This window comes from Tetrao urogallus (genome assembly GCF_951394365.1).
Source record: "Tetrao urogallus genome assembly, chromosome: 2".
In the NCBI taxonomy this organism is placed as follows: domain Eukaryota; kingdom Metazoa; phylum Chordata; class Aves; order Galliformes; family Phasianidae; genus Tetrao; species Tetrao urogallus.
In genome coordinates, this window is record NC_136814.1 from 38552368 (window position 1) to 38569608 (window position 17241).

The following is a 17241-nucleotide window of genomic DNA, read 5'->3' on the forward strand; positions in this document are numbered from 1 at the left end:
CATACTCGTAATGTATAAACACAGACAGATGGATGTGTGTTTGAGTCTAATCATCTATCCATTTGTACATTTGTGTTTCTTGGTTTCCAGTTTTGGTTGGGTCACAAGACTGTCCTAAAACATGCAACATTTTTTATCTGGTATTATTCTCACTGGTGAATGTATGAATCAGAGATATCAGTAAGGATGATGTGTAGGTCCCATTTTTATCAGCTGAATGGGTTACGATAGTAATAAGGTGCTGGTTTGTTTGGCTCTTGTTGTGTTTTTTTTTTTTTTTTTTCAGCTAAAAGCAACCATGGTAATAAGACTTCAGGTACTGATTTCCTCCCTGAGTATGAAGTGATTAAATTTCAAAAGCCCTTCAGAAGTACTTTACTAATTTAGTTGGCATAATTAAAATTTCAGAAAACAAACAGTAGTAAAAAAAAAAAAAATCAGATCAACAATGATGATCAGCATCCAAGAGAACTGTATTGTTTATTTTATCTACGCTCAGGAAACATCCTAGTATTTATTTTTAGTAAATAACCGAAACAACAGTGAATTATATATTTGATAACTTGGTTCTCTAAGAATATTTTTAAATGCTAATACTAATAACAACATTTGAGTTCAGCTATCTAAAAGCTTGTTCTATATAGGCTATGCTCCTACATTTTTTTATTTCTTTGAAAACTGGAATCAATTTTCTTTACTTTTACTGCTTAATATTTTGGTGAAAATAACTTCCTTTTGCTACGTGTTATGTAAGTGCAATTGCCATTTCCATTTAAGAGATAAACGTGGAAGAAACGCAGCTATGCACAGTGCCCTGTTCTAGGGAGGGCAAATATTGCTGGATTTTAATTGCAAATAGCTTAGTAGGTAATTAAGGTGAAGAATTGATTGGCTGAATTGCAAGATGGAAAGTTTTTAAGTCTGATTTTTTAGAAGAATTTGAGGCAGAAAATAATATATATATATATATATATATATATATATATTTTGGTGAATGAATGTAATTCTTCATGTTTAGAACTCTGCAGTAGATACATCCACATATGTGCAAGATGATTTGTAATATATTTGGACCTTACTCATAATACTGCAACTTAAAAATTTTGACTTGTTCATCTTCCTCTATTCTATCTCCTGCAATTGGAAAACCATTTTTAAAAAGAATAACTGATAGGGATATAATTAAAAAATTCATTAGGAGGGAGGGAGTTGGATATGAATTGACAGATGTTTTTTCCTTATGTGTTGATAATTGGGGAGTTGCTTCATCTAAGTGCTTAAAAATAACTTGGAACTACTTTTCTGCATTCTTCAAAGTGAAAAAGAGAGAGTGGATAATTCTAAAAATCATAAACCGATGAATATAAAACTCTTTTGATCTTTTCTTTCAGTGGAATGGAAATAAGATCACATTTTAAATAGGACGATCAAAAAAGACCAATAAAAAAGGGTCAAAGATGGGAAATTGATGTTAGAGTTGACTTCTAGTTTGACTTTATCAACCTGATATTTAAAAGTTATGTTCCTTTCTAGAACCTAGATGCAAGTCTTTATTTGAGGGTTTTTTTTCTTTATAAAGATCTTTTAGTATTCTTTGATTAGAATTACCAAACTGATTGCAAGGTCATATTTTTTCCTCAGTTATTTTTCTAGACTGTATGCTAAGAACATACATTCTTCTCTGTTAAAAATCCATACATCCTGTGGGCCCCACAATCCTTTATCTGTCCGTATGCAAATGCAGTTGTATTCTGATTAATGCAGCAGTTTCTCATCTAGTCTAACGAGGGTGGAGGAAATGGTTGAGAAGAAGAGTATGAGGAAGTCATAACTTGTTAAATTAAAATTATCATGATAGGGCTTTTTTTTTTTTTTGGTTTGTGCGAGTTTCATTTCTGATACTTTTCTTGGCAAGAACTTTTGCGAGAAGCTGAATATTTACTTCAGACTTTGCTGGAAAATCCAGTTTCACGTGGACAGTTCTCCACAGTGCAATGAAGAGCTGCACAGGGTTTACCTCCACGAGCTCCAGAAGCTGCATCTGTAATAGGTTTTGTTGGAGGTGTTTGTGTTGAGGGTTAATATCTAAAAGGTTCAGTGCAACATTATTTTAAGTATTTGCACTACCTTCCACTGCAGGACATAGATTTGACTCTTTTATCCAGAGATGATTTTTAGCATTCATGCAGTCAGTTGCAAGGAGTATAATTCAATGTCTTCCATATGTAGATTCACTACTTCCACTTCCCGTGTATTATTTTGGTAGAAGGTATAGAGAGACAGCTCTAGAACTAAGATATAGCTATAGATAAGACAGCTGACATGTTGGAAGTTCATTGTGGCTGTATCTTTGTATCTATACTGTTGTATCTACACCTGAAATAAAACATAAAAAATAGACAGAACTGCATGTGAATGTGCAGCAAAAGAGAGAAAAATGAGGTTAAAGAAGAAAAGAGAAGTAAAGCAACTTTTTGAGGAGATTTAAAGAATAAAGTTGAGAGATGAACAAGAAGAAGGAGAGCAAAGAAATCTAAAATAAATAAATAAATGAGAGAATGTGGGTTTTGTTCTGTTTTGTTTTTTTAAAATCTCTTTCTTTTATTATTATTTTATTATCCTTTTGATAGATCTCCAAGTAAGGAAAGAAGGACAGATTTTCAATATGTGTTATGTAGTTGATATTTCATTTTGTATTCATTAGAGAACTTGTGGAATAAAAGGTAAAGTCTTTCAAGATGTCCATAACTGCTAGTGCCATTATAGAAAAGGATTGGCCCAAACATAAACACTATTATTATTAATAGATCTTTGTTCTATTTTTGTTTGTTTAAACTTATTGTAGTCTGCTTTAGAAAGGTTAGTGTTTTATAAATAATATTATGGGACTAACAACCTAGAAGTCATTTCTGTGATGTCTTTAATTTAGTTCATTTAAATAGGTGGTTTCAGCTTCTGATTATTTTCCAGGTTATTTTTGTGATCATCTACTAGCCAATCAGAATGTAGTGTTTCTTAATGCCAACTTATCTTTGCAGAAACATCTGTGCTACTATAATTAATATAATTTTAATATTTCCATTTAAAATCTTTTTGGCTTAGTGCAAATAATGCTACTCACAACATAATGAGAATGAAGTGAAGCATTCAACAAGAGAAAATTGTTCAAATCAAATTAGTAAATTAAACTGTTAGATTGATAAAAGCTGAAAATATTCAGCTACGATTTGGTCTTTTCTAATGCATGCATGTGTAGCTCTGTTTTGCTTTCATGTGAATCTCATTGTATGTTTGTAGGTAGCCTTTACTTTGTAATGAAAGGGCTGTTTCATGCTCCATGCTTATTTTAGTCTTTTCTGCTCTCCAATAAGTAAAAGTTGTTTTGAGAATTTTAAACTTTTGTACAAACACTGATACACTGTAGAATCGTAGAGTGGTTTGAACTGGAAGGTACCTTAAAGATGATGTAGTTCCAACCTTCTACCAGCTCAGCTGCCCAGGGCCTTGTCCAACCTGGCCTTGAGTGCCTCCAGGGATGCGGCATTCTCAGCTTCTTTCTGCAGCTTGTGCCACTGCCTCATCACCCACAGTGAAAAATTTCTTCCTAATGTCTGACCTAAATCTTCCCTCTTTTACTTTACAGTCATTTCCCCATATGCTATTACTATACTGCCTGATAAACAGTCTTACCCATATTTCCTGTGGTCCCTGGTTAGGTACCAGAAGGCTGCTATGAAGTCTACCTGGAGTCTTCTCTCTTCAGACTGAACAATCCCAACTCTCTCAGCCTGTCATTGCAGTATTTTCTCAAATTGTTTATGCACTTGGGTCCTTGTATAGTTTGGCAAGAATGTCCCAGCTAAAACCTAAAATTCTGACATTTTAGCAGTTAGGGATGTCCTCATAATTTTGAGGAAGCACTACCTGCAGTATAATAGTCAGAAATATGCTTGATTGTTCTGTTGAAAAGTTGAGCATCAACAAAGGTGGCACTGATTTCATTTTTGTGAGTACAGTCAAGTCAGTTCTGTTGGGAATAAATAGAAACAAAATCAGTAGGAAAATTTTGGTATTTGAAACACAAGTTCAATTTTAACTACAGTTCAGATTTAAAAGCCATCTTGATTTAAATAGTAAGTTGGTGAAACTATTGTGAAGCATGAATGCTTTCAGAGAGATCAATGAGGCTTGGTAGGAGTTATTGAATATAAAAATGCATCCTTAAAAGTACTTGAAAAGTATTCAAAAGCAAAATATTTTAGTACTCAGGGATCTTGTTGATATAGTAGTTTATTGTGTCAGTAACTTGTTCAGAGAATGATTTTGACATCAACCAGGGTTTTGAAAATTGCCTATTTTGAAGAGCAACGCAGGAGTTTTCATAGTATGCTATATAACTGGAGACTTCTGGTTATTAATGGCCATGCAGTGACTTTGTTCCTCATCTGAGGAATGGGAGATGTTTTCATATTTTATGAATATAGGAATGTTTCAAAAATATTTTAAAGTTATACTATGTAAACAGAAAAGGGTTCATAATTTATTTCCTACTCTAAGTGTTATTATTTTTAATGACATGCATTTGAAATTCATTATGGAATATACCAGGAAAAAAAGTCAATCCACAAATTATACTAAATTGCAAGCACCCGTTTTTGGGTTGTTTTTTGTTTGTTTTTTTGTTTTGTTTTGTTTTGGTTTTTTTTTTGTATTTTTGTTTTGTTGTGTGTTGACGTATTATGAAGATATTTAAAAATATTGGGCTTAAAACTTGTATCATGTGATTTCAGTAACAGCTGCATGCATCTACTTTTACAGCTGCTTTTACACATCAAGAGAAAGCTACTTTAAAACACTGTTAGAGAGAACAAACTGACAAAACATGTTCTCAGCTGACAAAACATGATGAATGAGTGGCCATTCTCTTTAATTAAGCTTACTTTGCAGTGGAAGAAAAACACAGGTTTTTATCTTACAGACAGTATGGCCTCTGAGATGCAATGTCACGCATCACATGTTAGTAACCACAGAAAAAATAGCAATAGCATTGAATAACATTTGTTGCTGACTTTGGTTTCTTCTGTCAAGAGACAAAGAAAATGTTAACAGTATAAAAGTGAAATTGATAATTACATGTGTACTTCAAACTTCTGACCCAATCCATTGTCAGTCTGATTGTTTATTCAGTTTTGTGTCTGGCCTACATACTGCTTTTGAGTTGGGAAACTCCTTTTGGTTTTTTATCTGTACTTATTAAATCTACCCACTTAATACGTTTCAAATTGATTTAGTGTTTGAAATTATATTCTTACCTTATTTTCAACACACATGAAAGCATCATGTTCAAATTTGCTGAGGTCTATCATAAGTTAGAAATGAGGTTAAAATCAAATTAAATGAGCTGTGGTCTTTAAAATTGGATAAAAATATGACATCCGATTTCTCTTTTCATATAATAAATGAATTGTTAATATTTGCTATTCTAAAAAAAAAAAAAAAGTTCATTTAGAAATGCCTTTAAAATGGCTTTTGAATGATTTTCTATTTTTATTTGGGACAAGTTGTAAAACAAGTTTTTCTGCCTATTTAAAGTGTTCTGACCTGTTTTTGCTGTTTGGTGCTTAGAGTTTGGAGGATTGTCTTTTTTGTGTGTCGTGCCAAATTGCCATGCACAACATTGGGTATTGCTGTTAGAGACACTGTGCATGACATCGCATGCTTTACTGTAATGTCGGTGTACAAAAATGGTTTTGTAAGGCTGGCACTGAGAGCCAGCATGAGTTGCACTGGGAGTATCCCATTTTGTGAACTTTACATAAGGGCCACAGCTACTTTAGTGGAGATGGATTGTCTTGTTTATAGGAACATTCTAAATCTTATTCCAGGTTTTGACTCAGATGAAGAACTTGGGCCGTTCTGTCATCATACGCCGTTTCTAGGTGATGATCTGGGATTGATGACTTTTATATTTTGTAAACTTTCTTTAATATTTCCTGTGTTTGCACGTTTGCATGATAATGCAAGCTTTGGGTCTCTGGGGTGGTAGAGCAAGGGGAGAAAAGGCGAGGCAGGCATGTTGTCACCAGAATTTAAACAAACCTAAGGACTTGGATTTTGCTTAAGAGAAATAAGTTAAATGAATCTCCACAGAATATGGATTATATTTTTATAGAAGACAAATTAAATCCTAATGAATGCATAATTTACTCCCATTCTGTGCAATTATGATCTGCATGGCATAGTTCTATTACGTGATAACTGATGTATTTTGGCAACCACACTGTATATCCATAGGTAAAACCTGTGCTTGTTAGATTACACTCTAGTGCAATCCAACATAGGTAATAGTGTGCCTTCGTAATATGTATAACAAAAACCTCAACTGATAAAACTAGCATGAATTTGTTGTTTTTTCCAGTCTGCAGATTACCAGAAGGTTCTGCAAATGCTTGAGATGATAGTAAACTGCAAAAAAGTACAAAATTGGCAGTAGAGATTTCTGAGGAATCCAAGGGCTCTAAGTCTATAGAAAATACAAACTTTTTCATTGAGTTCATATTGACATTGGTTGTGGCCCTGAGTTCTCAAGCAGTTTTCTGTGGATTTCATCAAGACCAATTTACTGATCATATCAGTCTTAACTAGTCCAAACAGATCTGAGGTGCAAAAAATTTGCTTTGAGTTTGCCTTTGGATGCAGATGTGGGGAAGCCAACTAATTAGAACGTACTTTACATCTGCTGACTATCTTCGAAGCTATGATGTAGAAATCTACATCCTTTTGTTGAACTGAGCAAGAACAATGGCTGTAATAGAGCCTTTTATTTTATATATATAAATATACATCTTTAAACATAACCTTACGTTACTTTTTTTTACAGATCAGAGAGTAGCATCTTTTTGTACCTTGGATGATATGCAGCATGCTCAGGGTTTGGAAGGAACACAAGAATTACCTTTGGATGAGAGTCCCACAGATGGAAAAGATTTTCTTGATGCTGCTGGGTATGTCAAAACTACAGCACATTTCCTTAAAACAAAACAAAACAAAAAAGTTGCTTTCCTTTTTCTCCTAGTGTTGCTTGTTACATATCCTTTTCCTTAACTTAAATGCTGTAAAGGGGAAGGGGACATGCAAGGAGATGCAAAGAAAAAACTGGACAAAATGAATAATTTGTAAGCCAAAAAGTAAAGAAGGAAAATAAGAGTCAGGATGTCATGTAGTGGGTGTCAGCCCTGCCCATGGCAGTTGGTTTGGGACTAGTGGATAGCTAAGATCCTTTCCAATGCAAACCATTCTTTGATCATGTGATTAAATGTGAAAAAAAGAAACCAGAGGAGTATAGGAAGCAGAGCTCCTGTACTCTGAAAATATGCAAGTTTCAAAATTAAATTTATACTTTATTATTAAATTTTTAAAAAAGAGAGAGAAAAGGGTAGGAGATATATTTGAATATTTGCTTTGAGGTCAGTGTTCTGGAATGAATGCTGTAATCCTGATGTTACCTACCTTTTGGCTATGGGCAGTTTAGCATTTTGTTTAAACTATTCAGAAATTAACACATTATAAGATCTGAGGAAGAAAATATGACATTGGATGGAATTATCTTGGTCCAGCTACTGGTTTGTGAAAGTTAGGAATGTTTTCTTACTGCTCTTCAGCTGACAGATTTTAACCATAGGGAACTGACACAATCTTTAACTTCGGAAGTCCTCTCAATGGCACTGCCTTGCATAATAGTTGCCATAAAGAATTAAAATCCTAACAGTTCCTTACAGTCTTAATTTAGATCATGAATTTACTGAACAAGGACTGCTTCTCTGAGTTTCAATCTATCAAAGCAATCTGTATATAGTGCACACAGTTTTGCTTGTGTGAACATTGCCTTTGTCTTCGCAATAGTACTTTTGCCAAGTATATGAACTATCAGTGAAAATGGCTCTTAGGGTTTTACTTCAAAACATGTGATGTCTAACTGTCTACATGAATGTTTCATGATTTCATAGCTGAACTGTTGCCTTAACAGATCACACCTTCACTTTACTTTTGAAATGTTGTTTCAATGTGAATCAAACTCAGAGCATTTTCATCTGGGAAATTTGTAGCATAGCCAGGACAAACTCTCTCATTAGAACAGTAAAGGTATATGCAGAGTTTAACCAATTAACCTGAACTGATCTATTGCACCTCAAAGCCGCATTTTTCACTGTGTTCCTCCTTTGCAACAGTAGTTTGTGTTATATTCATTTCTGTTTTCATCTGAACTGGTAAAAGGAGCTCAGCTCAGTAGGATGCAAGACTCTTATCTGCAGCAAACATTTCAGATCTTGGAGCAGGTGTTCCTATTTATTTTTTGCAGCTGTTCACATTCAAGGAAAAATTGCTACTTTTTCATTTATGAGGAGAGAAATAAATCAGGAGAACCTATAACTGGGGGCTGCGGGAAACTTCTGTGCCAAAACTGCCCAAATTCTTCACCACCAGTAATCTAAGTGTGCTCCTGTCTTCTCTGCTGTGGGGAGTAGATTCTGTCCATTAGCTCATGTTAGAAAGGAAACACGTCTTTGATTAGTTTTGCTCTTCAGCAACAGGAATGGAAAAGAGGAAATGGAGGGATAAGAAAGGGTTTAGTCTTCTTGCTTGTTAGAATGTCCCATTTAATTTTGAACACATTTTAAACAAATTAACTTACATGATTAAATACATTTATTTCCATTACTTCGAAGTCCACATCCTTCACCAGCTAGTGATCAGTAAGGACTGCAAAAAGATTTTAAAATGTTCATCTTTAAGCATTGGAAAATGACTGATTTTTGCACTTGCTTGAAGAAACTGATTCAGCTTTGTATTAAAAAAAAATTGCTCTCTCTTCAGATTTTCTTTTCTAGATAATAATTCACATTATGGCTAATTTCATCTATAACATATTATGAAACTCTGCCAGTGTTCAGTGTCATACAGGGAACAGTAGCTATTCTCAATATTTTCCTCCAGTCATGCATTTGATTAACCTGTAGCAATATTTCACATGTTTTGACCTTTAAACAAAATATTTGTCTCCACGAAGCTGTAGGTTTATCTTTTGCTGGAAATGACACAACTGCAAACCAGACAAAAGAATTCAAATGGATCCTTTAATTTGCAAAAATTACTGCTGCAGCTTGCTTCAGATTAGTACAGTCCTTATCTGAAAGTAGCTTGTTAACAAATGCGCTCAGCATACCATTTACCAGCAAGTTTGACTTGCAATGGGAAGGTGTGTGCAAATAAAACCTGAAACATTCCTCCTTAAAATCATTTTGATTTCTGAGAGACCTGAATGAGACACAGTGTCATAATTCAAATAACATAGCAGTGGGTTTGTGTACTGATAGTAAGTAGCCTTCCACTGTTGCTGCTTTTATCTTGGTTTTCCCAACTATCCCTAAAGAGATTTGCTTCCCCTGCTATCACTAGAAGTATTATTTTGCAAAAATGGGTGGAGAAAACAGGGGTTGAAATGTTTTTAAGTAACCCAAATTGAATGTAATGGTTTTGTTTACAGGGAGCATGCGCCAACTACTCTGACTGGAAAAGTTAACCAGCTGGAAGTGATCCTTCGGCAACTACAAACTGACCTGAGAAAGGTAAGAGTATGCTATTGGTATTATTGCTCTCTAATTTTAATAGATAGATTTTTGTGTGAAGGTCATTAAGGGCTTGAAAAAAGTAGGTAAGTTAAAATAGGTAACATAATGACGCTTATGAATGGTAGGGTCTAGTGATAAGTGTGGGAGTGGCTACACAAACAAATTGCTGCAAGGCTAACAAGTTTGCAGGTCACTGACTACTGCAGAATTAATTATCCTACATATACTACTCTAGAATAAATAATGTACTTAATCCCTATCTTGTGATGTTTGAGATTTAACAAAGCATACGGCTATGCACACAAGCGCTACTACTAAGAAGTTAGCACTCTAGATTTGTCACCCTTCTTGCCTCATGTGTGCCTCAATCATGTAACAATGACTTGATTTATCTCATTTGCTGTAATTCCTGAGCTGGGAACAATGCCAAGGACTGGTGGAAATGAGTCTGTTTTTGTCAGAAAATAATTATGGGAAGATTTTGAAAGTAGATAATTTTCTTTCTTCCTGGACTTTCACATATCATTTATAATACTCAAAATCTGCTTATTTTTTACTCCTTGAATTTTTGTTGAATTGAGTGAATTTCTATGATTTTGATATTGAAATAGGGTCTAGCTTTCTTTTTAGCTTGCATCATTTTATCTTCATAACAATGTACTGAGAAGGAATGAGGCACTTGAAACACATTTTGGGAATCAACTTACCATTAGCAGTTGTCAAAATACATTAGAGTGCTCAACAGAATATAGCTGAATGGTTTGCATGGAAATATTAAAACAGTAACACTATATAGGTCCTTGAATCTCGACTGCTTGCTTTCTTCAACTTGTATCTCTGTTAACCAGGAAAAACAGGACAAAGCAGTTCTCCAAGCAGAGGTACAGCATCTGAGGCAAGATAACATGAGGCTTCAAGAGGAGTCTCAAACAGCAGCTGCTCAACTGAGGAAATTTACAGAATGGTTCTTCAATACGATCGACAAAAAATCCTAATGGCTGAACCCTTGGAAAATACTTACTTGTAACAGCTGTAATGTAGCAGCTGTATTTTTTTGAATTAACGGGGTAATAATTTCACTGTGTTCACAATCCATTGTAGGTGTTTCTGCTACATTCTCTACCCAGTTTTATTCATTTGAAAAGGAGAGAGACCTGTGGTAACTTGTCTTTAAGCTCGTATGAAGAAAGGAGAGAATAGCAGATATTTGTTTGTGTGAGATGAATGTAAAAAAATTCCTAGTGTCATTTTAGACATTTTTAGAGGATGTGCTGGCTAGGGCTTGCCTGAAAAGGAATATTTGGGGTTTTAGTTCCTGCGTTTCAGGTGCACTGGTGAAGATGTTAAAGCAATTTACATTAGCTTGGGCTTCAGTATTGTAAGATAAAAAGAATAACCAGACATATACTTTAATGTTTAAAAGGTGCTCTATTTTTTTGTATGTACAGTAGTTTTATTTCCCCAGTCCACATCGTCATAGCAATAAGAATGGAGGTATAGTGAATAGTCAAAAAGCTGTGTTTATAAAATGTTAGCACTGATGTGTTTAACACTAGTTTGGATGCAGATACATTAGAGATTATTTATTTGCAGGAACAAATGGTGCCTGAATATAAACAGTGTTTTGATTTTCTAAAGATACACATGCCTTGTAAATGGCTCACAGGGGTTAGCCTACTCCCAACTTCTGTTACTTTTGTATAGTTGATGTTCAGCTAAACAGTTATACTGCTTAACTATTGGAAACATGTATGGTGTGAGCCAGCCAATCAATTGTATAATGCCAAATTTGTTTATCTTTGTACAGAAGCTTTGATCAAGTGTCTTGTATTTAACACCTTTATTTAAGCTTATTTAACCTTAAATTGTTGATTTTATAAAGTTTGTTTTATCTGCACTATGGTGAGGTCAGTTGGTTGCAAGTTGTAATATTTTTAGCTTGCCAAGACTGTACTGAGGAGTTCTAGAAAATTCTAACAATTGGATGCTGCTAGTACACAATTGATTTGTTTGTATGCTTTAACATTTTTAACTGTTTAATTTGAAATGAACATACATCCTGCTTTTTTAATAAATGTTCAAAATCTAAACCTGAAAAATTACTTTATCTTGTATCATCTACAACTACTGTCATCACAAATAGTTCAGGTTTCTGTTCAGCTCAGTCTACGTTCTCAATCTGGAATCACTCCAAGCTCCCATAGCTCTTACGGTCTCTTATTACTGATGAGGGATTGTCACCATTATGAGAGTTGATTTGGTGTATCCTATCCTATAACTAAGGAGGTAGCTTCATAGGTCAAGGAGTAAAAGTTGTATTGACTGTTTATGGGCATATGTTCATTAGTGACCAATGAGAAAAACTGCTTTATGCATAAATATGTTCTAAAGAAAAAAAAAATTGAAAAGATGTCTAGCTTTTCTGTATTATTTTATATTTATCAAAACAGCAAATAACATCCATCCTCCTCTTGTGTCTGCAATTGAAGATTTGATTGCAGTGTTAGCATGTGAGATGTGAAAGTAGGTTGATGATAGCTTGCACTACTTTGTTCCTCTTCTTTTGTAACAGTTTTGTGTGTGATATTGAGCTATATGTACTAAGTCTGCTCCAAAAAAGTAGAAGTTTACAAAATGAAATGAAGCCAATAAGATCCTTTGAAGTTATCCTTCTGAAAGAAAATGAAATCATTTGAGATCATGTTTGTATCCCATTTACATTTCAGTGGCTGACTGCATTCAGGCAGACCTACAGAAAATTGTAGAATTGTTAAAATATATATGCAACTGATGCAAATAAAATTCTGTATCCATTGTTAGCTTGTATCGGCTAAGAAATGTTTCATAAGACAAATGTATATTCCTGCTCTAATCATTGTTCTGATTATCCGGTCTTAGGAAGAGTTACATGGGCAGTAAACCGACGCTTTGATATCTTCATATTCAGATGAAAAAGTCTATTTTGTCTTTGTATTTTTCATCAAAAACTCTGACTCTTACATACCAAAGAATATTCATTAAGCTATATCAGCAAAGAGTAATTAAACATGGCAGTCATGTGTTACACTAGATTCTAATTTAAACACCTTACAAGAGTCATTAGCAAATCCATCTGGCTGGAGACCTTGCCAAAATAGCAGTGCTGAACAGCTCGTGCAATTTGTCTGTGAACATGTTTTCATGAGGACTGGTTTGGCCTTTTTGAGCTGTGTTAATGGAAGTGAGCTTTGTCTGAAGTAATGCTGTTAGGTTTGTGTGAGATTTTATAGTCCAATATTAATTTCAGTGTTCATCTTTATCTCTCAATTACAAAAAAAAAAAAAAAAGAAAAAGCATTATTTTAATTAGCTTTGCAAAAAGGATTTTCCATAGTTGTTTTTTGCCTTTTCCCACCAATTAAAAACGTTTTGTTTCTGACAGTGGCAGAAATCTTTCCCACAAATCTCTTAATGCCTTTGCTGACCACTTCCTCACAAGAGTAGATTTGTCAGAGGTGTATTCTTCTTCCTCAAGTGTCTTTCACCGTAATAAGATGTTTTAGTGACATGTGAATACAGTATTTATTAGGGATCATGATACAGGTTTGGCAAAGATAATGAGTATTTAATTGGACACTGCAGTTATCTGATTTTTTTAAGAATAATACTTTGAGACATTTTACTGTTAAAAATGCCTGATTTATATACGTGGAGAGACAAAGGCTTAAGTCAATGTTAGCATCTAGTGTGGAACACTAGAAAAATTGACACTGTTGATAACGCAAGCTTTGAAAGTGAGAGGAGATCAATCAGGCTCGCTTTTGTCCGGTCTTGTGATTGGGTAGCCTTTGGTGGCTGAAATGGTATGTTAGGTTGGCTCTGGTTTAGTTTTATCTGGAAGGATGCCAGGCACTGTGCAATAAATCCAATCCATATGAACCAAAGCATAGTAAGTGGGGATGGTCTGAAAATTCACTTCAAAGATTCTTTTGTGTTCTGAACTGAAACAATAATATGGAAGTGATTTAGATGTCAGAGAAGTCTTTCCAGCACGGTAGACTGTGCTGTGAAGTATACCAAGATGCAGAAACCAAACCAACTCAGGCATTTACTGCTGTAAGGGAAAAATATAAATTGTGGCAAGATTACCAAATGTTCAACTTCTGCCTTAAAAATGATATCATAATTTATATACGGATCCTTATTCAAGGAGATCCTTACTGAGACTTTTGTCACAACATGGGCTTTATTTTATTGTGTATAGGTTTCTTTTCTGAGATCACTGCTAAAAAAGTCAGGGCTAATTTTTGCTTTTTTGTTGACAACATACTTTTACTGTGGTCAGTAGGCATGTGATAGCTTTATACAGAATTTTTATAAGGCACTGGAGGGACAGGAAGGTGACCTGAAACAGACAGCATAGCTTCACCAAGGGAAGTTCATGGCTGGCCGATCTGATGGTCTTCTGTGATGGAGTGACAGCACTGGTGGACAAAGGGAAGGCAACTGAGGCCATCTTCCTAGGCTTATGCAAGACTTTTGACATGGTCCTCCACCACATCCTTGTCTCAAAATTGGAGAGATATGGATTCAAAGTGTCAGCTAATTGGCGGATAAGGAATTAGTTGGAAGGTCATAGCTTGAGGGTTGTGGTCAATGTCTCTATGTCAAAGGGGAAGCAGGTCACAAGTTGTATCCCTCAGGGTTCTGTTTTTGTACCAATGTTCTTTCATATCTTTATCATGACATAGACAGTGGGATTGAGTGCAGCCTCAGCAAATTTGCTGACTCCAGTCTGAGTGGTGCAGTTGATAATGGCAGAAGGAAGGGGTACTATCTAGAGGGACCTTGATAATGTCAAAAGGCCCATGAGAACCTAACGAGGTTCAAAAAAGAAAAGTGCAAGATTTTGCTCTTAGGTCAAGATAATCCCAGACATGTATGCAGACTGGGAGAAGAGCTCTTCGAGAGTAGCCCGGCTAAGAAAGATTTAAGGATCTTGGTAGATGAAAAACTTTAAATGAGCCAGCAGTGTGTGCTAGCAGTCTAGAAAATCAACGATATCCTGGATACATCAGCAGAGGGACGGCCAGCAGTTTGAGGGATATGATTGTCCCTCTCTGCTCTGCCCTCAAAAGGCCCCAGCTGGAGCACTGCATCCAGGTCTCAGGCCCCCAACTCAGGAAAGATGAGGAGCATTTAGAGAGGGTCCAGAGAAGGTTCACAAAAATGATCAAAGGGCTGGAGCACCTCTCCTACAAAGAAGGAAGGAACTGGGCTTGTTCAGTCTGAAGTAGAGAAGGCTGCAAGGAGACCTCATTGCAGCCTTCCGGTATTTAAAGAGAAATTATAAAGGGAAGGGAAATCAAGTTTTACGTGGATGGATAGTGGCAGAACAAAGAGAAAGGGCTTCAAACCAAGTGAGGGAAGATTTAGATTAGAGGTGGGGAAGGGTTGTGAGGTGCTGGAACTGGTTGCCAAGAGAAGTTGTGAGGCTCTGTCCCTGGAGGTGTTAAGACCGGGTTGGATGGGGCCCTGGGCAACCTGATCTGGTACCTGATCTAGCAGTCAGCAACCCTGCCTGCAGCGGGGACTGGGAACCCGATGATCCTTGATGTCCCTTCCAACCCAAGCTATTCTACGATTCTGTAATTCTTTATGTCTTCTGTGTATTGTTTAATATAAATTCTGAAATTAATTTGCCTTTTTTTCTGTGCCCCAAATCAAGTTGTTTGAGAAATAAATGCTTCAATTACTTGCAATGCAAACACATAAGTAAATTGTAGAGCAAACAATTGGAAAAACAACTTTCAGTCTGTAAAAAAATTGCTAGACATTATGATATTTTTGCACTAGTATTTCATGAGCTCTCTGTAATACTTCTTTTAGTCTGAAATGCTCTAAAATTAAATTTTTGTTCTAGTTTCTAAGAAATTTAGTGAAACCCAGGAGCTAGTGTTGTATCATTTGAAAACATCATAACATTAAATATTGCTAACAAATTATTTGTTACCCCAGTTTCTCACTTCCGCAGCAAAAACTAGAAGGAAAAGAAAGTATTTCAATCCAAAAGCAAAGTTTTTAGACAAAAGCTTGCTTCTGTGTGTTTGGGAGCAAATTATGCAAACTGGGAAGGAAATATGTATTTTAGGAATCCAGAAATCAATTTGCCCAGAAAATAAGCCTTAATCTCAGCTCTTTTCTCTGTGCACACAGGATGCCTTTTTGTTTGATTTCCCACACTTCCTTTATTTCACTCCTTAGCAAGTTCCCTTGCTTTCTCTCAAGACGAATCCAATAGCATGTGGTCCAGAAGGAACACATATTGGCCTGCAGAAGCACCCTGGTCTGGACAGCCAGGAACAGTTTTATATGGGTTTGGACAAAGCTACTGAGAGGCAGAGACTAAACATTTTTCAGTCTTTGCTCCTCTGACATTCTCCACAGTGCCTGTAGAACAGAAAGCAAGACAGGTAGACCTCCATCCAGCCTTGCAAAATGTAAAACTTTACTGTGGTATGAGAGTGAATTAGCATTCAACATTAAATTTCTTAAGTTTCTCACTCTCTTATCACAGTACTAGCCTTTGGAATCATTTTTGAGTCATGAGAAAAGCCAGTCAAGAATATGTGTTTCCAAAATAGCTATATCTAGCAGATTCCTAAAATCTTAACCAGGGACGCAATTGAAAAAAACAAAACAAAACAAAAGAGAAACGGTGTAGAGAGGGGAGGAGGAGGTAGGGAGGATATTTGCTTACATTTTCAATTCTTTTGATTTTCTTTTCCATCCTTCCAGACAGGCAAATGACACTTCTGGCTGTTGTGCCAAATTATGGGAAACCAGTAGGACCACAGAATGGAATGAATGAGCTTAATTGTTCCACTTTTCCACTTAATTGTTCCCTTCTTCTTAAGAGATCGTGTGAAGGTATCAAACTGTTCAATATGGGATTTTTATTTATTTTATTTACTACTCTTTAGAGAGGTAGTTTTATGTCCTTTGTTCTGTTTTTCAGACAGATGAGCTTTTTGTTTCCACTAACAGTTGATACTTAAAGGCTCCTTAATATGATAAAAGTCACATTGATATTGTAACAGGAGCAACCAGAAGCTGTTAGAGGAGCAACACAAATATGTTAGTTTTGCAGAAAATATATAAATCTATTTTGTGTTTTTCTGTGTTCCTGTTATAGCAAATCATTAAATCTCAAAATCTGAGAAGCAGTAGATGGGCATTTTCTGACCAACATCAGAAAACCCAAAAGATGATTATATATTCTGTAATATCAGTTTATGTGTCCTCGTGTCTGTAGAGTAGCTGGAAGTGTTTGCAGTAAATCTGAGGCAAGATGACGGGGAGTAAAGAGACAAAACGTTCCATGGCAGAAAGTGGGATGTGCAAAATACACTAATAGTAATTGGGGGCATTATTTGAGTTGTACTTTTATTGATGACAGATAACTCTATCTCCAAATATTAGAATTTTAATAAAATTGGAAAAATTTATGTATCCTGCCTATTCTTTTGTAAATCCACTGTTTGGGACCTAGAAAGCAATTGTGACTACCTCAAGAAAAAGTTTCCTCATGACTTAACCCCAGAAGAAATCTGGAAGAAGATCTACAATATTCA

General features: G+C 35.4%; 1 protein-coding gene across 2 annotated transcripts in view; it reads left to right on the plus strand.

The window, feature by feature from the left end:
- The window catches only part of SIPA1L2 (signal induced proliferation associated 1 like 2), a gene marked incomplete at both ends in the record, with an annotated part of 82250 nt that extends 71626 nt beyond the window's left edge, over positions 1 to 10624 (plus strand). The window contains 4 exons of one of the 2 annotated variants that reach the window (XM_079532441.1): positions 5886 to 5939; positions 6881 to 7004; positions 9545 to 9626; positions 10478 to 10624. In XM_079532441.1, the coding sequence (XP_079388567.1) occupies positions 5886 to 5939; positions 6881 to 7004; positions 9545 to 9626; positions 10478 to 10624 (407 nt within the window). The remainder of the gene's footprint in view (positions 1 to 5885; positions 5940 to 6880; positions 7005 to 9544; positions 9627 to 10477) is intronic. The other variant, XM_079532442.1, reaches the window with a different exon arrangement.
- Positions 10625 to 17241: the final 6617 nt, after the last annotated feature.